The 26,847-nt window shown below is 34.1% G+C and overlaps 1 protein-coding gene across 2 annotated transcripts in view; it reads left to right on the top strand.

The window, feature by feature from the left end:
* Window positions 1-26,847, top strand: part of GRK5 (G protein-coupled receptor kinase 5) — a 315,595-nt gene that overhangs the window by 188,767 nt on the left and 99,981 nt on the right. Inside the window, exons 3-4 of one of the 2 annotated variants that reach the window (XM_053692662.1) lie at window positions 20,221-20,333; window positions 26,159-26,236. In XM_053692662.1, coding sequence (XP_053548637.1) covers window positions 20,221-20,333; window positions 26,159-26,236 — 191 coding nt within the window. Of the gene's footprint in view, window positions 1-20,220; window positions 20,334-26,158; window positions 26,279-26,847 lie in introns of those variants that run through there. The other variant, XM_053692663.1, reaches the window with a different exon arrangement.

The raw sequence follows: 26,847 nt of genomic DNA, 5'->3' as shown, positions 1-26,847 counted from the left end.
TTTTTGTTTCACATCAATGTATACTCCATAATGACAAAACCAAAACTAGATGTTTGATAACTTTACAAATTAAGTAATAGGGAAAAAAGAAATATCAGATTGACATAAGTATTTAGACCCTTTGATATGACACTTGAAATTTAGCTCAGGTGTATCTCATTTCTCCGGATCATCTTTGAGCAAATTAAATTGATTGTACATGATTTGGAAAGACACACTCCTGTCTATATAAGGTCTCTAAGGTAATCATCTAACCTTTCAAACAGTGTAAGTCTTGGGGATTTGAAATATAAAAAAAAAAAGTAAAAAAAAAAATATATTTTTAAAAGTATAAAATAAAAAACACCTTTAAAAAACCTTATAGCACCCAGGTGGGAAAGTGCTTAGCACTCAAACGGTTAAAGGGTTAGTAAAGTCAAAATTAAACTTTCATGATTCAGAAAGTGCATGTAATTTTAACAACTTTCTAATTTACTCCTATTATCAATTTTTCTTCGTTCTCTTTATTTTAAAAAGCTGGAATGTAAGAATAGAAGTCGGCCCATTTTTGGTTCAGCCCCTAAATAGCGCTTGCTGATTGCTGTCTAAATGTAGCCATCCAATATGCAAGTGCTACCCAGGTGCTGAAGCCAAAATGGGCTGGCTCCTAAACTTACTTTCCAGCTTTTTTAAATAAAGATACATAGGCCTAGATTTGGAGTTTGGCGGTAGCCGTGAAAACCAGCGCTAGAGGCTCCTAAAGCTGGTTTTAGGCTACCTCCGGTATTTGGAGTCACTCAAAAAAGGGTCTAACGCTCACTTTTCAGCCGCGACTTTTCCATACCGCAGATCCCCTTACGTCAATTGCGTATCCTATCTTTTCAATGGGATTTTTCTAACTCCGGTATTTAGAGTCGTGTCTGAAGTGAGCGTTAGAATTCTAAAGACAAAACTCCAGCCGCAGAAAAAAGTCAGTAGTTAAGAGCTTTCTGGGCTAACGCCGGTTCATAAAGCTCTTAACTACTGTACTCTAAAGTACACTACCACCCATAAACTACCTATGTACCCCTAAACCGAGGCCCCCCCACATCGCCGCCACTCGATTAAATTTTTTTAACCCCTAATCTGCCGACCGCCACCTACGTTATCCTTATGTACCCCTAATCTGCTGCCCCTAACACCGCCGACCCCTATATTATATTTATTAACCCCTAACCTGCCCCCCACAACGTCGCAGCCAGCTACCTACAATAATTAACCCCTAATCTGCCGACCGCAAAGCGCTGCTACTTAAGTTATCCGTATGTACCCCTAATCTGCTGCCCCTAACACCGCCGACCCCTATATTATATTTATTAACCCCTAATCTGCCCCCCCCAACGTCGCCTCCACCTGCCTACACTTATTAACCCCTAATCTGCCGAGCGGACCGCACCGCTACTATAATAAAGTTATTAACCCCTAATCCGCCTCACTAACCCTATAATAAATAGTATTAACCCCTAATCTGCCCTCCCTAACATCGCCGACACCTAACTTCAATTATTAACCCCTAATCTGCCGACCGGAGCTCACCGCTATTCTAATAAATGTATTAACCCCTAAAGCTAAGTCTAACCCTAACACTAACACCCCCCTAACTTAAATATAATTTAAATGTAACGAAATTAATTAACTCTTCTTAAATAAATTATTCCTATTTAAAGCTAAATACTTACCTGTAAAATAAATCCTAATATAGCTACAATATAAATTATAATTATATTATAGCTATTTTAGGATTAATATTTATTTTACAGGTAACTTTGTATTTATTTTAACCAGGTACAATAGCTATTAAATAGTTAAGAACTATTTAATAGCTAAAATAGTTAAAATAATTACAAAATTACCTGTAAAATAAATCCTAACCTAAGTTACAATTAAACCTAACACTATACTATCATTAAATTAATTAAATAAAATACCTACAATTACCTACAATTAAACCTAACACTACACTATCAATACATTAATTAAATACAATACCTACAAATAACTACAATGAAATAAACTAACTAAAGTACAAAAAATAAAAAAGAACTAAGTTACAAAAAATAAAAAAATATTTACAAACATACGAAAAATATTACAACAATTTTAAACTAATTACACCTACTCTAAGCCCCCTAATAAAATAACAAAGACCCCCAAAATAAAAAATGCCCTACCCTATTCTAAATTACTAAAGTTCAAAGGGCCCTTTGCGGGGCATGCCCCAAGAAGTTCAACTCTTTTGCCTGTAAAAAAAAACATACAATACCCCCCCCCCCAACATTACAACCCACCACCCACATACCCCTAATCTAACCCAAACCCCTCTTAAATAAACCTAACACTAAGCCCATGAAGATCATCCTACCTTGTCTTCACCTCACCGGGTATCACCGATCGGTCCTGGCTCCAAAATCTTCATCCAACCCAAGCGAGGGCTGGCGATCCATCATCCGGTGGCTGAAGAGGTCCAGAAGAGGCTCCAAAGTCTTCATCCTATCCGGGAAGAAGAGTAGATCTGGACCGGCAACCATCATCTTCCAAGCGGCATCTTCTATCTTCATCCGATGAGGACCGGCTCCATCCTGAAGACCTCCACCGCGAACCCATCTTCATCCGGCGACGTCCAACTGAAGAATGACGGTTCCTTTAAGGGACGTCATCCAAGATGGCGTCCCTCGAATTCCGATTGGCTGATAGGATTCTATCAGCCAATCGGAATTAAGGTAGGAATATTCTGATTGGCTGATGGAATCAGCCAATCAGAATCAAGTTCAATCCGATTGGCTGATCCAATCAGCCAATCAGATTGAGCTCGCATTCTATTGGCTGTTCCAATCAGCCAATAGAATGCGAGCTCAATCTGATTGGCTGATTGGATCAGCCAATCGGATTGATCTTGATTCTGATTGGCTGATTCCTACCTTAATTCCGATTGGCTGATAGAATCCTATTAGCCAATCGGAATTCGAGGGACGCCATCTTGGATGACGTCCCTTAAAGGAACCATCATTCTTCAGTTGGACGTCGCTGGATGAAGATGGGTCCGCGGTGGAGGTCTTCAGGATGGAGCCGGTCCTCATCGGATGAAGATAGAAGATGCCACTTGGAAGATGATGGTTGCCGGTCCGGATCTACTCTTCTTCCTGGATAGGATGAAGACTTTGGAGCCTCTTCTGGACCTCTTCAGCCACCGGATGATGGATCGCCAGCCCCCGCTTGGGTTGGATGAAGATTTTGGAGCCAGGACCGATCGGTGATACCCGGTGAGGTGAAGACAAGGTAGGATGATCTTCAGGGGCTGAGTGTTAGGTTTATTTAAGGGGGGTTTGGGTTAGATTAGGGGTATGTGGGTGGTGGGTTGTAATGTTGGGGGGGGGGGTATTGTATGTTTTTTTTTACAGGCAAAAGAGCTGAACTTCTTGGGGCATGCCCCGCAAAGGGCCCTGTTCAGGGCTGGTAAGGTAAAAGAGCTTTGAACTTTAGTAATTTAGAATAGGGTAGGGCATTTTTTATTTTGGGGGTCTTTGTTATTTTATTAGGGGGCTTAGAGTAGGTGTAATTAGTTTAAAATTGTTGTAATATTTTTCGTATGTTTGTAAATATTTTTTTATTTTTTGTAACTTAGTTCTTTTTTATTTTTTGTACTTTAGTTAGTTTATTTCATTGTAGTTATTTGTAGGTATTGTATTTAATTAATGTATTGATAGTGTAGTGTTAGGTTTAATTGTAGGTAATTGTAGGTATTTTATTTAATTAATTTAATGATAGTATAGTGTTAGGTTTAATTGTAACTTAGGTTAGGATTTATTTTACAGGTAATTTTGTAATTATTTTAACTATTTTAGCTATTAAATAGTTCTTAACTATTTAATAGCTATTGTACCTGGTTAAAATAAATACAAAGTTACCTGTAAAATAAATATTAATCCTAAAATAGCTATAATATAAATATAATTTATATTGTAGCTATATTAGGATTTATTTTACAGGTAAGTATTTAGCTTTAAATAGGAATAATTTATTTAAGAAGAGTTAATTAATTTCGTTACATTTAAATTATATTTAAGTTAGGGGGGTGTTAGTGTTAGGGTTAGACTTAGCTTTAGGGGTTAATACATTTATTAGAATAGCGGTGAGCTCCGGTCGGCAGATTAGGGGTTAATGTTTGAAGTTAGGTGTCGGCGATGTTAGGGAGGGCAGATTAGGGGTTAATACTATTTATTATAGGGTTAGTGAGGCGGATTATGGGTTAATTACTTTATTATAGTAGCGGTGCTGTTCGCTCGGCAGATTAGGGGTTAATAAGTGTAGGCAGGTGGAGGCGACGTTGAGGGGGGCAGATTAGGGGTTAATAAATATAATATAGGGGTCGGCGGTGTTAGGGGCAGCAGATTAGGGGTACATAAGGATAATGTAAGTAGCGGCGGTTTACGGAGCGGCAGATTAGGGGTTAAAAATAATATGCAGGGGTCAGCGATAGCGGGGGCGGCAGATTAGGGGTTAATAAGTGTAAGGCTAGGGGTGTATAGACTCGGGGTACATGTTAGGGTGTTAGGTGCAGACGTAGGAAGTGTTTCCCCATAGCAAACAATGGGGCTGCGTTAGGAGCTGAACGCTGCTTTTTTTGCAGGTGTTAGGTTTTTTTTCAGCTCAAACAGCCCCATTGTTTCCTATGGGGGAATTGTGCACGAGCACGTTTTTGAGGCTGGCCGTGTCCGTAAGCAACTCTGGTATCGAGAGTTGAAGCTGCGTTAAATATGCTCTACGCTCCTTTTTTGGAGCCTAACGCAGCCTTTATGTGGACTCTCAATACCAGAGTTATTTTTACGGTGCGGCCAGAAAAAAGCCAGCGTTAGCTACGCGGGTCCTTACCGACAAAACTCTAAATCTAGCCGTTAGAGTAGGAAGAAAAATTGATAATAGGAGTAAATTAGAAAGTTGCTTAAAATTGCATGCTCTACCTGAATCCCGAAAGTTTATTTTTGACTAGACTATCCCTTTAAGCACACAGCCAAGGCAACTCAAGAGTGGTTTAAGGCCAACTCTGTGAATGTCCTTGAGTGGCCCAGCCACTTGAACCCAATCAAACATCTCAGGAGAGACCTGAAAAAGGCTGTCCAACAACGGTCCCCATACAAAATGAATGAGTTTGACACGATCTGCAGAGAAGAATGGAAGGAAATCCCCAAATCCAGGTGTTACGGTTACCCTTAGTCTCGCTGAGAGATGGACCGCTTAGTAGCCTGGATCCCTATTGCTAAAGAGGGGAGAAGCTGCTTTCCATAGTATTCTATATGAGTCTCGCAAATATAGAATAATCTCCCTTAGCTGCAGTACAGCTAGGATACCCTTCTGCCCACAAAACGAGTCAACGCTGCGATTGAGGGTCAAACAAGAACTCAGGACTGGGATGCCCAGCCTGCTTTTTATTAAGGTTACATGCACACAGGGCACTCCCAGGGGGAGAGGGGGGGAAGCACAAAATCCCCCATCACACATTTAGATAGAGAGCACTGTCCTTTGACAGGCCACAATAGGATTACAGTACTTAAGATAACAAGTTTACAAGTTCATCTTATCAATTAGCAGTCTGGCTCCAGAGGTGATTAGACAATAGTTTCTAAAAGCTGAAAAAAAAGAGTTAACTCTTTATGAAATGAAACTTGTTACAGTTTTCTTGGAGCCCTTCTTAGGCGCTGGCTTGCTGGTTCAGGCATTGCTGCTGGGAAATAAGCTCTTCATAACAAAATAACTAATGCTTCTGTAACATTGCTCCCTTTCTGTGGAACACTCTGGCAGACACGGTCTGACCCCTTTTCGGGGCAGACTAAGGCTGTCCAGACTGCTGGTTATGCGGGGCTGAGGTCGGTTTGTCTGGACAACCCGTCGGCGTTGCCATTCTGTTTCCCAGGTCTGTAAGTAATGGTGAAATTGAAGGTTTGCAACGATAAGCTCCAACGTAATAGCCTGCCGTTATCTCCAGAGACCCGGTTCAGCCACACCAACGGGTTATGGTCGGTGACCAGAGTGAACTCCTGACCATATAAATAGGGAGTCAATTTCTTTAATGCCCACACCAAAGCCAAACACTCCTTTTCGACCGCTGCATAGCTGACTTCGCGGGGCAGGAGCTTCCGGCTGATGTAGGCAACTGGATGCTCCCCTCCATCTTCGCCTACTTGGCTGAGGACGGCTCCCAACCCGAACATGGAAGCATCTGTATGGACGATAAAACGTTTGTTAAGGGCTGGGGCCGCCAAGACAGGAGCGTTAATTAGAGCATTTTTGAGAGCCTGGAAAGCCGTTTCACAGTGGGGAGACCACAGGACCTGTCGAGGTAAGTTCTTCTTGGTCAAGTCAGTCAGGGGTTTGGCAAGTGTGCTGTAGTCTGGTACGAACCGTCTATAGTACCCTGCCGTGCCCAGGAAGGCTAGGACCTGAGTCTTAGTGATGGGGGTGGGCCAATTGGCGACAGCTTCTATTTTGGCCGGCTCTGGTCGCTGCTTTCCACACCCCACCCGGTGACCCAGGTACTGTACCTCGGCCATCCCAAAGTGGCATTTTTCTGGCTTCAGAGTCAGGCCAGCAGCCCGGATCTGATCCAGAACCATTCCCACATGAGCTAAGTGGTCCTCCCAGGACTCACTGTGGATCGCTATGTCGTCCAGGTAGGCGCAAGCAAAACTCTGGAAGCCATCCAGGAGCCTATCCACCAAGCGCTGGAATGTAGCTGGGGCATTCTTCATCCCAAACGGCATTACCCTAAACTGATATAAGCCGAATGGGGTGACGAATGCCGACTTGGGGATAGCCTCCGGGGCCAGGGGAATCTGCCAGTAACCTTTGCAGAGGTCAATAGTGGTCAGGTAATTTCCCCTGGCTATACGATCGAGTAGCTCGTCTACCCTGGGCATAGGGTAAGCGTCCGTCACGGTATTTTCATTGAGCCTCCGATAGTCTACGCAGAACCGGGTGGTCCCATCTTTCTTGGGCACCAAGACAACTGGGGAGGCCCAGGGACTATCGGAGGGCTCAATTACCCTGAGCTGGAGCATCTCATCGATCTCCTTCTTCATTCCTGTCCTAACTGCTTCGGGGATTCGGTACGGAGCCTGGCGCAAGGGAGCTTGTCCCGGAGTATCTACCTGGTGGGTGGTTAAAGTAGTGTACCCTGGCTTCGGGGAGAAGGTGAGGTGTTTGGACTGGAGGAGTTGGTTGAGCTGCTCCCTTTCAGTGGGGCTAAGTCGGTCCCCTATCTGAACCTGCGCCACTATACCTGTGGGGAGGCTCTTTTCTAATAGGTCTGGAATGGGTAAACTGTCGGGGTCTTCCTGAGGGGAACAACATACGGCCGTCACGTTCTCTGGTCGCTCAAAATATTCCTTGAGCATGTTTACATGGAATGTCTTTCTAAGATTGTTGTCGTGGCAGCTAGCTATCACATAAGTGGTGTCTCCCCTTTTCTCTACGATCTGGTAGGGACCCTGCCAGGACGCCTGCAATTTGTCTGTCTTCACCGGCTTAAGTACTAACACCTTTTGTCCTATGGTGAAGATTCTCTTTCGGGCCCCCCGATCGTACCATACTTTCTGTCTTCTCTGGGCCAACTGGAGATTAGCCCGCACGGATTTGGCTAATTGCTCCATTCGGTCCCTGAGTTCCAGCACGTATGGCACAATTGGGACACCGTCAGCCTCCATCTCTCCCTCCCAGTGCTCCCGGATCAGGTTTAGGGGTCCCCGTACCTTTCTTCCGTAGAGCAACTCGAAGGGAGAGAACCCTGTCGTTTCCTGGGGCACCTCCCGATAAGCAAATAGGAGGTGCGGCAGGAAGCGTTCCCAGTCTCGGTATTCCTGAGTGAACGTCTTGAGCATTTGCTTGAGGGTCCCATTGAACCTCTCACACAGCCCGTTCGTCTGGGGGTGGTATGGGGAGCTTAGGAGGGACTTAATTTTGCAAACCTGCCAGAGTTGTTGGGTCAATTCAGCCGTAAATTGGGTGCCTCGGTCGGATAGGATTTCTTTTGGAAATCCTACCCGGGAGAACACCTGTACTAGTGCATTCGCTACCGTATCCGCTTGTATGTTGGATAGGGCGACAGCCTCTGGGTACCTGGTAGCGTAGTCCACTACGGTAAGAATGTATCGCTTACCGGAGGGACTAGGGGTAGCCAGTGGTCCCACTAGGTCAATAGCAACCCGGCTGAAGGGTTCCTCTACAATGGGCATATTTACTAGCTGGGCTTTAGGGTGATCGCCTCGCCTTCCTACTCGTTGACACACATCGCAGGTGTTACAGTAAGTTCTAACGTCAGCGTGCACCCCTGGCCAAAAGAACGTGTGAGTAATGCGGTGTAGGGTACGGGTAACGGCTAGGTGGCCTGCTAAGGGGATGTCGTGGCCTATTTTGAGGATTTCTTGACGGTATTTGTGGGGCACTACCAGCTGTCGCCTACGCTGTCCCCTTTTCTCTGTCCAGCGGTATAGTTTCCCTTTTTCCCATAAGAATGTTTCGTTATCTGCCCCGCCCCCTCCGGTCTCTGCTCGTTCCCGGTACTTTTGTAAGGTCGGGTCAGTCTTAGACTCTGCCTCGAAGGCATCTGGGGTGTCCCAGGGTATGGGGCCTAACCTGTCAGGCAAGGTCGGGGTAGGTCTTACCTGTGTCTCCCGCACTGGTGAGAGCTCTCGCTCCGTCCGGGCTTGGGCCCGTGTAGTCACTGGGTCCGCCTCGTTGTTGCATACTGGAGCATAGGCAGAAGTCATGGGGCCCAAATCGTTGCCCAGTAGTACTTCGGCAGGTAAATTATCCATTAGGCCCACGTTCACAGCCCCCTTTCCCGCTCCCCAATCAAGATGCACTTTAGCTGTTGGAATTTTGTACACATCCCCCCCCGCCACTCTAACGGCCACAGTCTGTCCGGATCGCTTGTGCTCTGGCACCAAATGACTCTGTACCAGCGTAATAGTAGCCCCTGTGTCTCGCAATCCCTCGGTAGATCGCCCCTCGAGCCATACCCTCTGCCGATGGTGCTGGCGGTTATCTGAGGCAGCATATACAGGGTCTGCCTCGTGAAGCGGCCCCACATATCCCTCCATAGGGGCCTCTTGGTTAACACAGAGGGCCCGGGCCGGACGATAGGACCCAGAGGGGTAATTGTAATTCCTGGGTGTCTGGTGCGTATTAAGGGGGCAGCTAGCCATGAAATGCCCTGGTTGCTTGCATCGGTGGCAAGTCGGTCTGGGACGCTCAGAGCTGTTATTGGGTGGTCCTGAGTGTCGGACGGGCCCTGTGGGCACCGGGGCTCGGAATTCAGCACGAGGGGGTGCACGGTAAACCTCTCTGGGTTCGACCCGTGCTGGAGCTCGGTAGTTCATGGGTTCGTGAAGACGGGAGTCATAATGTTCATCGGCCAATTTGGCTGCTTCTTCTAAGGTAGAAGGCCGCCTGTCTCGCAGCCATTCCTTCCCTTGCTGTTCCATGCCATTATAAAAATGTTCTAAGAGAAACAATTGTAAAATTTCCTCCCCAGTCACCGCTTTACTTCCGCTCAGCCAGTGATTTGCCGCTCTCCGCATTCGGTGCGCCCATTCCATATGGGTATCGTTAGGCTTCTTTTCCGTGCCCCGAAACTGTCGGCGATACGTGTCCGGAGTTACAGCGTACCGTCGCAACAGTGTCTCCTTAACTAGCTCATACTGTGTCACTTCCTCAGCACCCAGAGTACGAAAGGCTTCCAGGGCTCGCCCGGATAGTTTCCCAGACAATATCGTGGGCCACTCTCTGTTGGGAATCTGGTGCAGGGCACATTGCCTTTCGAAGTCCGCCAAATATTCATCAATCCCTGTCTCGCTCTCTAGGAAGGGTCGAAATGCCGCATAGGGTATCTTGGGCCTCCCAGCATTTTCGACAGGGATGATTACCTGCGGGGCTTCAGCATTGCGGTGTGCGTTCGCTAGGTTGAGTTCGTGGGCTCGAGTCTCTCGTATATCCTCGTCCGCCTCCGCCATCAACTGCTGTACCAATTCCATGGAGGGGTTCGGCCCGTATAATGAGAGCCTTTCCCGAACAATCCTGGTTTTTTCGTCACTAATCGTGGTCGGTGTTTCCGCCATTGTGAAGCTCTGATCCAGTTCGGTCAATTCTGCGATCAGCTCTCTCCTCGGCCGGTTGCTGGCGTACCCCCCTCTGCTTTCAAGTAAATCCTTTAGGGTTGTACGCTTCAATTTTTCGTAAGCGCTCTCCATCCGTTCTGTACCTCTCCTAGGAAATCCAGGAAAATCCCGCCACTGCCGCCAAATGTTACGGTTACCCTTAGTCTCGCTGAGAGATGGACCGCTTAGTAGCCTGGATCCCTATTGCTAAAGAGGGGAGAAGCTGCTTTCCATAGTATTCTATATGAGTCTCGCAAATATAGAATAATCTCCCTTAGCTGCAGTACAGCTAGGATACCCTTCTGCCCACAAAACGAGTCAACGCTGCGATTGAGGGTCAAACAAGAACTCAGGACTGGGATGCCCAGCCTGCTTTTTATTAAGGTTACATGCACACAGGGCACTCCCAGGGGGAGAGGGGGGGAAGCACAAAATCCCCCATCACACATTTAGATAGAGAGCACTGTCCTTTGACAGGCCACAATAGGATTACAGTACTTAAGATAACAAGTTTACAAGTTCATCTTATCAATTAGCAGTCTGGCTCCAGAGGTGATTAGACAATAGTTTCTAAAAGCTGAAAAAAAAGAGTTAACTCTTTATGAAATGAAACTTGTTACAGTTTTCTTGGAGCCCTTCTTAGGCGCTGGCTTGCTGGTTCAGGCATTGCTGCTGGGAAATAAGCTCTTCATAACAAAATAACTAATGCTTCTGTAACACCAGGTGTGCAGAGCTTGTTGCATCATACCCATAAAGACTTGAGGCTGTAATCGCAGCCAAAGGTGCTTCAACTTACTTAAGTACAGAGTTAAGGGTCTGAATACTTATGTCAATGTTATATTTCAGTATTTTCTTTCTTTTAATTTACAAAGTTGTCAAAAATCAGTTTTTTGCTTTATCATTATGGGGTATGGAGTGTAGATTGATGTGAAATAAAATAGTTTAAACCATTTTAACATAAGGCTGCAACATAACAAAATGTAAAAAAAAATAAGGGGTCTGAATACTTTATGAATGCACTGTATGCAAACAATAGTGCAATAGTAAAATGGAGTGCGCATAGTCCTGCACCCTGTGACAGAAACTGCACATTTACAGATCAGTAATGCTGGCTTTAGCAGGTGCACCTTACTCTTCAGGTTAGCGTGCGCAATACAAAGCGGGAGCTTTACACATAAAAAAATTATAATTAAAAGAAAAAACCTAAGGAAAACTCAAGTGCTAAACTCAGCTCCTTTGTTAGGACATCAAAAAATAGCATACTAAACAGTGTACACAACCCAACTTATAAACCCTTTAACCCCTCCCCTTCTGTGTGTTGGGCTCCAAAATAGTGTATATTAAAATAGACTTGCTAGACATATTGCAGAGACATTGATATAAATCAACTTTCACACGTGCGTTAAAATGAAATGTATACCTGTAATCATCTTATCTCTACTCCCATATGTGTTATCTAATGCCATTGCCGTGTTTACAGAGCCGTCACGTGACTAAGGACCGCCTTACCAATCCCATAGGTGGATATTACGTTAACCTTCTGGCTTCAGGTGTTACTATGGAAACCGTAAATATATAGTTATATCACTGCCTCTGTATTGACAAAGCTGTGGTTTGTTTATAGGGCAAATTTCCCCATTTACAGGTGCACGTTAACTAACCAGCCATTACAAGTGGTTGGTTAATGCTCCCTCAAGCTCACAGTTCCACTTTGCTCTATGCGCAATTAACCAGAGGTCAGACCTCTGGTTAATGAAAAAAAAATTGCCCCAATCGCCCCCCAAATAAAGAGGACAGTACTGTACAAGTAAAAACAAATATGAACATCTTTAATTTTATTAAAAAAAACTGCACAAAGCAGTTATAAGGGGTTATAAAGTGTGTGTGGGGGGGTGGGGTGTTAGAAAAAAACGGCACTGAAAGTGCCTTTACATTGACGTCTATGGGGACTGTGTTTTACGCTAAATATATATGTATATGCTTATATACATATATATTTATGTGTTACTATGTGTATATACATATATATTTATGTGTTAATATGCTTATATACATATATATTTATGTGTTACTATGTGTATATACATATATATTTATGTGTTAGTATGTGTATATACATATATATTTATGTGTTAGTGTGTGTATATACATATATATTTATGTGTTAGTATGTGTATATACATATATATTTATGTGTTAGTATGTGTATATACATATATATTTATGTGTTAGTGTGTGTATATACATATATATTTATGTGTTAGTATGTGTATATACATATATATTTATGTGTTACTATGTGTATATACATATATATCTGTGTTACTATGCTTATATACATATATATTTATGTGTTAATATGTGTATATACATATATATCTGTGTTACTATGTGTATATACATATATATTTATGTGTTAATATGTGTATATACATATATATTTATGTGTTACTATGTGTATATACATATATATGTATGTGTTACTATGTGTATATACATATATATTTATGTGTTAATATGCTTATATACATATATATTTATGTGTTACTATGCTTATATACATATATATTTATGTGTTAATATGCTTATATACATATATATTTATGTGTTAATATGCTTATATACATATATATTTATGTGTTAATATGCTTATATACATATATATTTATGTGTTACTATGTGTATATACATATATATTTATGTGTTAATATGCTTATATACATATATATTTATGTGTTAATATGCTTATATACATATATATTTATGTGTTACTATGTGTATATACATATATATGTATGTGTTACTATGTGTATATACATATATATTTATGTGTTAATATGCTTATATACATATATATTTATGTGTTAATATGCTTATATACATATATATCTATGTGTTACTATGTGTATATACATATATATTTATGTGTTACTATGTGTATATACATATATATCTATGTGTTACTATGTGTATATACATATATATTTATGTGTTACTATGTGTATATACATATATATTTATGTGTTAGTATGTGTATATACATATATATTTATGTGTTAGTATGTGTATATACATATATATTTATGTGTTAGTATGTGTATATACATATATATTTATGTGTTAGTATGTGTATATACATATATATTTATGTGTTAGTATGTGTATATACATATATATTTATGTGTTAGTATGTGTATATACATATATATTTATGTGTTACTATGTGTATATACATATATATTTATGTGTTACTATGTGTATATACATATATATTTATGTGTTAGTATGTGTATATACATATATATTTATGTGTTACTATGTGTATATACATATATATTTATGTGTTACTATGTGTATATACATATATATTTATGTGTTAATATGTGTATATACATATATATTTATGTGTTAGTATGTGTATATACATATATAGTTATGTGTTAGTATGTGTATATACATATATAGTTATGTGTTAGTATGTGTATATACATATATATCTATGTGTTATTATGTGTATATACATATATATTTATGTGTTAGTATGTGTATATACATTTATATCTATGTGTTAATGTGTGTATATACATATATATTTATGTGTTAATATGTGTATATACATATATATTTATGTGTTAATATGTGTATATACATATATATTTATGTGTTAATATATGTATATACATATATATTTATGTGTTACTATGTGTATATACATATATATTTATGTGTTACTATGTGTATATACATATATATCTATGTGTTATTATGTGTATATACATATATATTTATGTGTTAGTATGTGTATATACATTTATATCTATGTGTTAATGTGTGTATATACATATATATTTATGTGTTAGTATGTGTATATACATATATATTTATGTGTTAATATGTGTATATACATATATATTTATGTGTTAATATATGTATATACATATATATTTATGTGTTACTATGTGTATATACATATATATTTATGTGTTACTATGTGTATATACATATATATCTATGTGTTATTATGTGTATATACATATATATTTATGTGTTAGTATGTGTATATACATTTATATCTATGTGTTAATGTGTGTATATACATATATATTTATGTGTTAGTATGTGTATATACATATATATTTATGTGTTAATATGTGTATATACATATATATTTATGTGTTAATATGTGTATATACATATATATGTATGTGTTACTATGTGTATATACATATATATCTATGTGTTAATATGTGTATATACATATATATCTATGTGTTAATATGTGTATATACATATATATTTATGTGTTAATATGCGTATATACATATATATTTATGTGTTAGTATGTGTATATACATATATATCTATGTATTAATATGTGTATATACAATATATATCTATGTGTTAATATGTGTATATACATATATATTTATGTGTTAATATGTGTATATACATATATATGTATGTGTTACTATGTGTATATACATATATATCTATGTGTTAATATGTATATATACATATATATCTATGTGTTAATATGTGTATATACATATATATTTATGTGTATATACATATATATGTATGTGTTACTATGTGTATATACATATATATCTATGTGTTATTATGTGTATATACATATATATTTATGTGTTAATATGTGTATATACATATATATGTATGTGTTACTATGTGTATATACATATATATCTATGTGTTAATATGTGTATATACATATATATCTATGTGTTACTATGTGTATATGCATATATATCTATGTGTTACTATGTGTATATACATATATATCTATGTGTTACTATGTGTATATACATATATATCTATGTGTTACTATGTGTATATACATATATATCTATGTGTTAATATGTGTATATACATATATATTTATGTGTTAATATGTGTATATACATATATATGTATGTGTTACTATGTGTATATACATATATATCTATGTGTTAATATGTGTATATACATATATATCTATGTGTTACTATGTGTATATACATATATATTTATGTGTTAGTATGTGTATATACATATATATTTATGTGTTAATATGTGTATATACATATATATTTATGTGTTAATATGTGTATATACATATATATCTATGTGTTTATATGTGTATATACATATATATCTATGTGTTAATGTGTGTATATATATATATATATTTATGTGTTAATATGCTTATATACATATATATTTATGTGTTAATATGTGTATATACATATATATCTATGTGTTAATATGTGTATATACATATATATCTATGTGTTAATGTGTGTATATATATATATATATTTATGTGTTAATATGTGTATATACATATATATCTATGTGTTACTATGTGTATATACATATATATTTATGTGTTAGTATGTGTATATACATATATATTTATGTGTTAGTATGTGTATATACATATATATTTATGTGTTAATATGTGTATATACGTATATATCTATGTGTTAATATGTGTATATACATATATATTTATGTGTTAATATGTGTATATACATATATATTTATGTGTTAGTATGTGTATATACATATATATTTATGTGTTAATATGTGTATATACATATATATTTATGTGTTAATATGTGTATATACAGATATATTTATGTGTTACTATGTGTATATACATATATATTTATGTGTTAATATGTGTATATACATATATATCTATGTGTTAATATGTGTATATACATATATATCTATGTGTTAATGTGTGTATATACATATATATTTATGTGTTACTATGTGTATATACATATATATCTATGTGTTAATATGTGTATATACATATATATCTATGTGTTAATGTGTGTATATACATATATATGTATGTGTTACTATGTGTATATACATATATATCTATGTGTTAATATGTGTATATACATATATATCTATGTGTTAATATGTGTATATACATATATATCTATGTGTTACTATGTGTATATACATATATATCTATGTGTTAATATGTGTATATACATATATATCTATGTGTTAATATGTGTATATACATATATATGTATGTGTTACTATGTGTATATACATATATATGTATGTGTTACTATGTGTATATACATATATATCTATGTGTTAATATGCGTATATACATATATATCTATGTGTTAATATGCTTACATACATATATATTTATGTGTTAATATGCTTACATACATATATATTTATGTGTTAATATGCTTACATACATATATATCTATGTGTTACTATGCTTATATACATATATATGTATGTGTTACTATGTGTATATACATATATATCTATGTGTTAATATGTGTATATACATATATATCTATGTGTTAATATGTGTATATACATATATATCTATGTGTTAATATGCTTATATACATATATATTTATGTGTTAATATGTGTATATATATATATATATATCTATGTGTTAATATGCTTACGTACATATATATTTATGTGTTACTATGTGTATATACATATATATCTATATGTTAATATGCTTACGTACATATATATTTATGTGTTACTATGCGTATATACATATATATCTATGTGTTAATATGCTTACGGAATACGTACATATATTTATGTGTTAATATGTGTATATACATATATATCTATGTGTTAATATGCTTACGTACATATATTTATGTGTTAATATGTGTATATACATATATATCTATGTGTTAATATGCTTACGTACATATATTTATGTGTTAATATGCGTATATACATATATATCTATGTGTTAATATGCTTATATACATATATAATTATGTGTTAATATGTGTATATACATATATATCTATGTGTTAATATGTGTATATACATATATATCTATGTGTTAATATGTGTATATACATATATATCTATGTGTTAATATGTGTATATACATATATATTTATGTGTTAGTATGTGTATATACATCTATATTTATGTGTTACTATGTGTAAATACATATATATCTATGTGTTAATATGTGTATATACATATATATTTATGTGTTAATATGTGTATATACATATATATATCTATGTGTTAATATGCTTATATACATATATATTTATGTGTTAATATGCTTATATACATATATATTTATGTGTTAATATGCTTATATACATATATATTTATGTGTTAATATGTGTATATACATATATATTTATGTGTTAATATGCTTATATACATATATATCTATGTGTTAATATGTGTATATACATATATATCTATGTGTTAATATGTGTATATACATATATATTTATGTGTTAATATGTGTATATACATATATATTTATGTGTTAATATGCTTATATACATATATATCTATGTGTTAATATGTGTATATACATATATATCTATGTGTTAATATGTGTATATACATATATATCTATGTGTTAATATGTGTATATACATATATATTTATGTGTTAATATGTGTATATACATATATATTTATGTGTTAATATGCTTATATACATATATATCTATGTGTTAATATGTGTATATACATATATATTTATGTGTTAATATGCTTATATACATATATATCTATGTGTTAATATGTGTATATACATATATATTTATGTGTTAATATGTGTATATACATATATATTTATGTGTTAATATGCTTATATACATATATATTTATGTGTTAATATGTGTATATACATATATATTTATGTGTTAATATGCTTATATACATATATATATATGTGTTAATATGTGTATATACATATATATTTATGTGTTAATATGCTTATATACATATATATCTATGTGTTAATATGTGTATATACATATATATTTATGTGTTAATATGTGTATATACATATATATTTATGTGTTAATATGCTTATATACATATATATTTATGTGTTAATATGTGTATATACATATATATTTATGTGTTAATATGCTTATATACATATATATTTATGTGTTAATATGTGTATATACATATATATTTATGTGTTTTTCCTTGTGCTTCCCTAGGTGGTTTACCGTGTCTGACGGCATGAGAACGAGGCTCCCATTGGAGCCTATGGAAGCACACTCTCGTGAGCGCAAGGCTTCCAGGCCTCGCATTCTCATTGCACCTCACTTGTAATATCAGTGCACATTTACGTGTGCTGGTATTACTGAGTGGAGCAGCAATATTGTACTCGTGTAAGCGCAATATTGCGCTCCACTCGTAATCTAGGCCTTTATATATATATATATATATATATATATATATAGTTCAGATAATCTAACTGACAAGATCTATCTAATAGTTCTTTTCATATATTTTTTTTAAACTCTAGGGTTTAAATATTAAACATTGTCTAACCAAATCGCCACCTCGTGATTTTCAAAATTCAACTTTCCGTAAGGAGTCAAATAACTAAAACAAGTTGTAAAATAAATGACTTGCATATAACAACAATGTTATAGAGCGATAGTTTACACTTATGTTCACTATTGACTTTTTGCTTAAATAGCCGGGAATTTAAAAAGGAACCTAAAGTAAGAGAAATGGATCCTGGTTGTGATGAACAGTTTTCTAAAGAGGCAGCTTACACGTCTTTTACTACTTGATGTTGCCCATGATTGAGGGAGTTGTCTTAGAATAGAATACCATAATGGGACATAAAACCCAATTTTTTTCTTTCATGATTTAGATAGAGCATACAATTTTAAACAAAAAAAAAAGTTTAATTCTCTTAATACCATTTGTGGAAATACTTACCTATATAGGCTTAGGAGCTGGGAGCTAGCTGCTGATTGGTGGCTGCACATAAATGCCTCTTGTCATTGGCTTACCTATGTGTCCAGCTATAGCTCCCAGTAGGGAATTGCTGCTCATTAAATAAATGATACCAAGAGAATGAAGCAATATTGATAATATAAGTACATTGGAAAAAACGTTTAAAATTGTATGCTCTATCTGAATCATAAACTAACAAAGTTAAGTCTTGTGTCCCTTTAAAAGGGACTACAATATGTCCACACATCACTAAAGGTCTCAATGGCAAAAAACATATAAAAAGATCCAAGCAGTATATACTCAGCAATCATATACTGTACTAACAACTGCTGTTCACAGGTCCCACATAAACACCACCTCTTTTTTTTATCCCGGGTATACTGTTGACCAGGTGGTGTAAAGCACCAGGAAACTCTTATTTATATGAGGATATCTTCTTCTTTATACTATAGAGTTTAGGGAAAAACACACACATTATTGTTTATAACCATCTTTATTAAAATTTAAATTTAAAAAATGCATTTTTCACAGTTTTATTTCAGGTTTCTTGCATTTTATAATATATAAATAAAATAATATTATTGTTTGAATCAGCTGGGTCTGCTGTAAAAAAAAAAAGATACATATGTGTGGGGGTTTTCACTAAAGAAATGACCTAAAGATTGGCCTAAATGTGAGCAGCATCTAATAGCTACAAAACAACTCAGCACAGGGGTGAAAATGCATTTAAAAAGTTAACATCCCTTTAAAGGGACACTCAAGTCAAAATTAAACTTTGATGATTCAGATAGAGAATGCAATTTTAAACAACTTTCCAATTTACTTCCATTTAAAAATTGTGCACAGTCTTTTTTATATTTACACTTTTTGAGTCACCAGCTCCTACTGAGCATGTGCAAGATTTCACAGAATAAACGTATATACATTTGTGATTGGCTGATGGCTGTCACATGATACAGGAGTAGTGGAAATAGACATTAAAATTGTCAGAAAAAAATCTACTACTCATTTGAAGTTCAGACTAAGTGCTATAGCATTGTCTTTTTATCTTGCATTTGTTTATGCAACTCTACTGTATTTATTGGTACTTTAAGCGCCTTTCTTAGAAGGTTAAACAAGCGCAATCTTTCAAGGTATTTCACAGCAAAATAAGATAAAATAAATAATAAATGCATATTGCAATACTGTTTTATTTTCCTTAAACATTTTACATTTTTATTCTGATAAATGAAATCTGCTTGTAAGAAACTTCTGTACTCACTTTACTGAGTTATGTTCTCTCCTATTTTGCAGAGAAAGATTATCATAACTTGTGTGAGAAACAGCCGATTGGGAGGCTTCTCTTCCGCCAATTCTGCGAAGCTCAGCCAGAGCTGGAATGCCTCATTCACTTTTTGGATGCTGTGGTAAGACTGACGAGGTGCACACTGACATGACAATCAGATAGCGGCAATGAAATATGGACATTTTTATTTCATTTTTGTTTTCTCTCTGTTGTTTTACATTATATGACATCTTATAGCCTGTCTCATTTATAATGTATTTATTTTAGCCAAACCTATAATACAAAGCCTGATATCCTTTCTAAACAAGAAAGAGCGCATTGTTTAATTATGTGCTTCTGTACCATGTCTTTGTTAGCTTACATTTCACCACATCCCAGAAGTGAGGGACTCTTTTTGGGGAAGGAGACGAGGAGAACTGGTGTTTTGAAAACAAAGGTCCAACATTTTGTATGAAGGGATTTAGGCAACATTGGGTTGGAAAAGGGCAGTTCCTGGTTTCAGTTTGGAAATTGGGACATTTTTCTGTAGGCATAAAAACCGTAAAAGATGGGAATTTGTTAAAAAGTAAAATGCTTTAATAAATTACATTTAAAGGGACATTCTAATGCAAAAATTAGCCCATGGTCTACTTATGAAGAAACGCCTCCACGGCACCTTGTACCCTTTCCATTTAAAAACATTCCTACAAACACAAATTTAATAAGGGTCAAAAATCCAATGAATGAGTATTAACTCTATAAATTTCTCTTCAGGGCCCTAAATGGTTTAAAAAATATAACTGCCTATTATTGACATTTACCAGGCTTCATAAAATGCCCACTTAGTGTATGGCTACTTTTTATTCTGTTAGCGGAAACCTCAGCAGCTCTAAACATTTCTAGTGACTAATCACTGACCAACTGAAAACCAATTAACTAATTAGACAATCAGTTCATTATTACAAATTAATGCCACATTAATCTGTAATGCTAAAGGTTTAACAGCAGGGGGAGAGAAAAATGCCCAACGTAAATATCAGATATGTATGATCTAAATGACTAAATATATCAGATATGTATGATCTAAATGACTAAATATATCAGATGTGTATGATCTAAATTACTAAATATACCAGATGTGTATGATTTAATTGACTAAATATATCAGATGTGTATGATCTAATTGACTAAATATATCAGATGTGTACGATCTAATTGACTAAATATATCAGATGGGTATGATCTAAATGACTAAATATATCAGATGTGTGTGATCTAATTGACTAAATATATCAGATGTGTACGATCTAATTGACTAAATATATCAGATGGGTATGATCTAAATGACTAAATATATCAGATGTGTGTGATCTAATTGACTAAATATATCAGATGTGTATCATCTAAATGACCTGTGTGATCTAAATGACTAAATATATCAGATGTGTATGTTATAAATGACTAAATATATCAGATGTGTATGTTATAAATGACTAAATATATCAGCTGTGTATGTTATAAATGACTAAATATATCAGCTGTGTATGTTCTAAATGACTAAATATATCAGATGTGTGTGATCTAAATGACTAAATATATCAGACGTGTATGTTATAAATGACTAAATATATCAGACTTGTATTTTATAAATGACTAAATATATCAGATGTGTATGTTATAAATGACTAAATATATCAGCTGTGTATGTTATAAATGACTAAATATATCAGACTTGTATTTTATAAATGACTAAATATATCAGATGTGTATGTTACAAATGACTAAATATATCAGCTGTGTATGTTATAAATGACTAAATATATCAGATGTGTATGATCTAAATGACTAAATATATCAGATGTGTATGTTATAAATGACTAAATATATCAGACGTGTATGTTATAAATGACTAAATATATCAGACGTGTATGTTATAAATGACTAAATATATCAGATGTGTATGTTATAAATGACTAAATATATCAGCTGTGTATGTTATAAATGACTAAATATATCAGATGTGTATGATCTAAATGACTAAATATATCAGATGTGTATGTTATAAATGACTAAATATATCAGCTGTGTATGTTATAAATGACTAAATATATCAGACGTGTATGTTATAAATGACTAAATATATCAGATGTGTATGTTATAAATTACTAAATATATCAGATGTGTATGATCTAAATGATTAAATATATCAGATGTGTATTTTATAAATGACTAAATATAACAGATGTTTATGATATAAATGACTAAATATAACAGATGTGTATGTTATAAATGACTAAATATAACAGATGTGTATGATATAAATGACTAAATATATCAGATGTGTATGATATAAATGACTAAATATATCAGATGTGTATGTTATAAATGACTAAATAGATCAGATGTGTATGTTATAAATGACTAAATATATCAGCTGTGTATGTTATAAATGACTAAATATATCAGATGTGAATGTTATAAATGACTAAATATATCAGTTGTGTATGTTATAAATGACTAAATATATCAGTTGTGTATGTTATAAATTACTAAATATATCAGATGTGTATGTTATAAATGACTAAATATATCAGATGTGTATGTTATAAATGACTAAATATATCAGCTGTGTATGTTATAAATGACTAAATATAACAGATGTGTATGTTATAAATGACTAAATATATCAGATGTGTATGTTATAAATGACTAAATATGTGTATGTTATAAATTACTAAATATAACAGATGTGTGTGTTATAAATGACTAAATATATCAGCTGTGTATGTTATAAATGACTAAATATATCAGCTGTGTATGTTATAAATGACTAAATATATCAGCTGTGTATGTTATAAATGACTAAATATATCAGATGTGTATGTTATAAATGACTAAATAGATCAGATGTGTATGATCTAATTGACTAAATATATCAGCTGTGTATGTTATAAATGACTAAATATATCAGATGTGTATGTTATAAATGACTAAATATATCAGACGTGTATGTTATAAATGACTAAATATATCAGATGTGTATGTTATAAATTACTAAATATATCAGATGTGTATGATCTAAATTACTAAATATATCAGATGTGTATGTTATAAATTACTAAATATATCAGATGTGTATGTTATAAATGACTAAATATATCAGACGTGTATGTTATAAATGACTAAATATATCAGATGTGTATGTTATATATGACTAAATATATCAGCTGTGTATGTTATAAATGACTAAATATATCAGATGTGTATGTTATAAATGACTAAATATATCAGATGTGTGTGTTATAAATGACTAAATATATCAGATGTCTATGTTATAAATGACTAAATATATCAGCTGTGTATGTTATAAATGACTAAATATATCAGACTTGTATTTTATAAATGACTAAATATATCAGATGTGTATGTTACAAATGACTAAATATATCAGCTGTGTATGTTATAAATGACTAAATATATCAGATGTGTATGATCTAAATGACTAAATATATCAGATGTGTATGTTATAAATGACTAAATATATCAGACGTGTATGTTATAAATGACTAAATATATCAGACGTGTATGTTATAAATGACTAAATATATCAGATGTGTATGTTATAAATGACTAAATATATCAGCTGTGTATGTTATAAATTACTAAATATATCAGATGTGTATGATCTAAATGACTAAATATATCAGATGTGTATGTTATAAATGACTAAATATATCAGCTGTGTATGTTATAAATAACTAAATATATCAGACGTGTATGTTATAAATTACTAAATATATCAGATGTGTATGATCTAAATGATTAAATATATCAGATGTGTATTTTATAAATGACTAAATATAACAGATGTTTATGATATAAATGACTAAATATAACAGATGTGTATGTTATAAATGACTAAATATAACAGATGTGTATGATATAAATGACTAAATATATCAGATGTGTATGATATAAATGACTAAATATATCAGATGTGTATGTTATAAATGACTAAATAGATCAGATGTGTATGTTATAAATGACTAAATATATCAGCTGTGTATGTTATAAATGACTAAATATATCAGATGTGTATGTTATAAATGACTAAATATATCAGTTGTGTATGTTATAAATTACTAAATATATCAGATGTGTATGTTATAAATGACTAAATATATCAGATGTGTATGTTATAAATGACTAAATATATCAGCTGTGTATGTTATAAATGACTAAATATAACAGATGTGTATGTTATAAATGACTAAATATATCAGATGTGTATGTTATAAATGACTAAATATATCAGACGTGTATGTTATAAATTACTAAATATAACAGATGTGTGTGTTATAAATGACTAAATATATCAGCTGTGTATGTTATAAATGACTAAATATATCAGCTGTGTATGTTATAAATGACTAAATATATCAGATGTGTATGTTATAAATGACTAAATAGATCAGATGTGTATGATCTAATTGACTAAATATATCAGCTGTGTATGTTATAAATGACTAAATATATCAGATGTGTATGTTATAAATGACTAAATATATCAGACGTGTATGTTATAAATGACTAAATATATCAGATGTGTATGTTATAAATTACTAAATATATCAGATGTGTATGATCTAAATTACTAAATATATCAGATGTGTATGTTATAAATGACTAAATATATCAGATGTGTATGTTATAAATGACTAAATATATCAGACGTGTATGTTATAAATGACTAAATATATCAGATGTGTATGTTATATATGACTAAATATATCAGCTGTGTATGTTATAAATGACTAAATATATCAGATGTGTATGTTATAAATGACTAAATATATCAGATGTGTGTGTTATAAATGACTAAATATATCAGATGTGTATGTTATAAATGACTAAATATATCAGATGTGTATGTTATAAATGACTAAATATATCAGATGTGTGTGTTATAAATGACTAAATATATCAGATGTGTGTGATCTAAATGACTAAATATAACAGATGTGTATGTTATAAATGACTAAATATATCAGCTGTGTATGTTATAAATGACTAAATATATCAGATGTGTATGTTATAAATGACTAAATATATCAGATGTGTGTGTTATAAATGACTAAATATATCAGATGTGTGTGATCTAAATGACTAAATATAACAGATGTGTATGTTATAAATGACTAAATATATCAGCTGTGTATGATCTAAATCAGTGTTTTTCAACCAGTGTGCCGTGGCACACTAGTGTGCCGTGAGTGATCCTCAGGTGTGCCACGGCAGATTGACAACAGTGTGACATATTTTTAAACTTTGCTTGTTTTTTACTCCCAGTGCAGGGGTAGTTTGTAGGAGGCATGGCATAACAGCACAATACATACAGTATGTGTGTGTTTGTGTGTATGTATATATATATATGCTGTATTAGGCTACAATGTGTGATTTTTTTTAAATTTTGGGATGGTGGTGTGCCACAGGATTTCTTAATGTAAAAAAGTGTGCCACGGCAAAAAAAAGGTTAAAAATCACTGATCTAAATGACTAAATATAACAGATGTGTATGTTATAAATGACTAAATATATCAGCTGTGTATGTTATAAATGACTAAATAGATCAGATGTGTATGATATAGTGAAATAAAACAGAAGACTGTGTTGTAAGTCTAACCAAAAATTATTTTTGTTCTTTTTTCTTTTATCCTTTTCCTTGTTCTGTTCCTCTTTTTCTGCCCTATGTTATTTTTACCTTTCTTTTTATGTGTGCACCCTCCCTTTTCTCTGGGTTTCCTCTCTGGGTTTCTCTTTTCACGGGTACTACCTAACAACCTCTCTGTCGTGTTCTCTCATCTCCTGTCTCTCTGACTCCCTATATAAATGGTTGTCTGTATCCCTTTATTTTACCTTCCTGCGCTGTCCTGTGTTTGTCTCCCACACACCCTGTTTACGCTGCAGGCCGAGTATGAGGTCACACCTGATGAAAAACTAGGAGAGAAAGGAAAAGAAATTCTTGTCAAATACCTCACCCCAGAGGTGAGTGAAAGATTGGAATAATAGTCTGTGCTGACCATACAGGTACATTTACTACATATGACCTTACCATTTATTGACAAACTAATTTGCATCTTTCTCCGGGCTCCATTTCACTCCATCAGAATCCCAGTATGATTTGCCGATTTGAATTTTCGCTGATGTTTTAATTTTGAAGTAATTTGTATCCATATAATAATGTAAGACAACCAATGGCCAAATGCATTTGTGGGGCATTGATACCACTATATCTTGCAACAATATGTCAATGTACAAAATCATACATTCCAAGCAACGTTACCTTGATCACGGGCCATGTCTTGGCAGTTCACACAACTTTTAAATTTAATTTAAAGGGACGTGAAAACCAAATTTGTTTCATTAATAATTTGATAGACTATACAGTTTTGAAAAAATTCCGTTTACTACTTTTTTCCCTTCTTTCTCTTTATATCCTTTGTTGAAAAACATTCCTAGGTAGGCTCAGGAGTGACCACGTCTGGAGCACTACATAATAGTATTTTTGCATCAATGCTTTTAACAGTGTTATATCTGTTTGAGCACTAGATGGCACCAGTATTTGTACAATGGATAACTGTCTAAAACAGGGATAG

Source organism: Bombina bombina, chromosome 9 (genome assembly GCF_027579735.1).
Source record: "Bombina bombina isolate aBomBom1 chromosome 9, aBomBom1.pri, whole genome shotgun sequence".
NCBI lineage: Eukaryota > Metazoa > Chordata > Amphibia > Anura > Bombinatoridae > Bombina > Bombina bombina.
The sequence above is the reverse complement of the archived record's forward strand: the minus strand, read 5'-3'. Positions and strand labels throughout refer to the sequence as shown.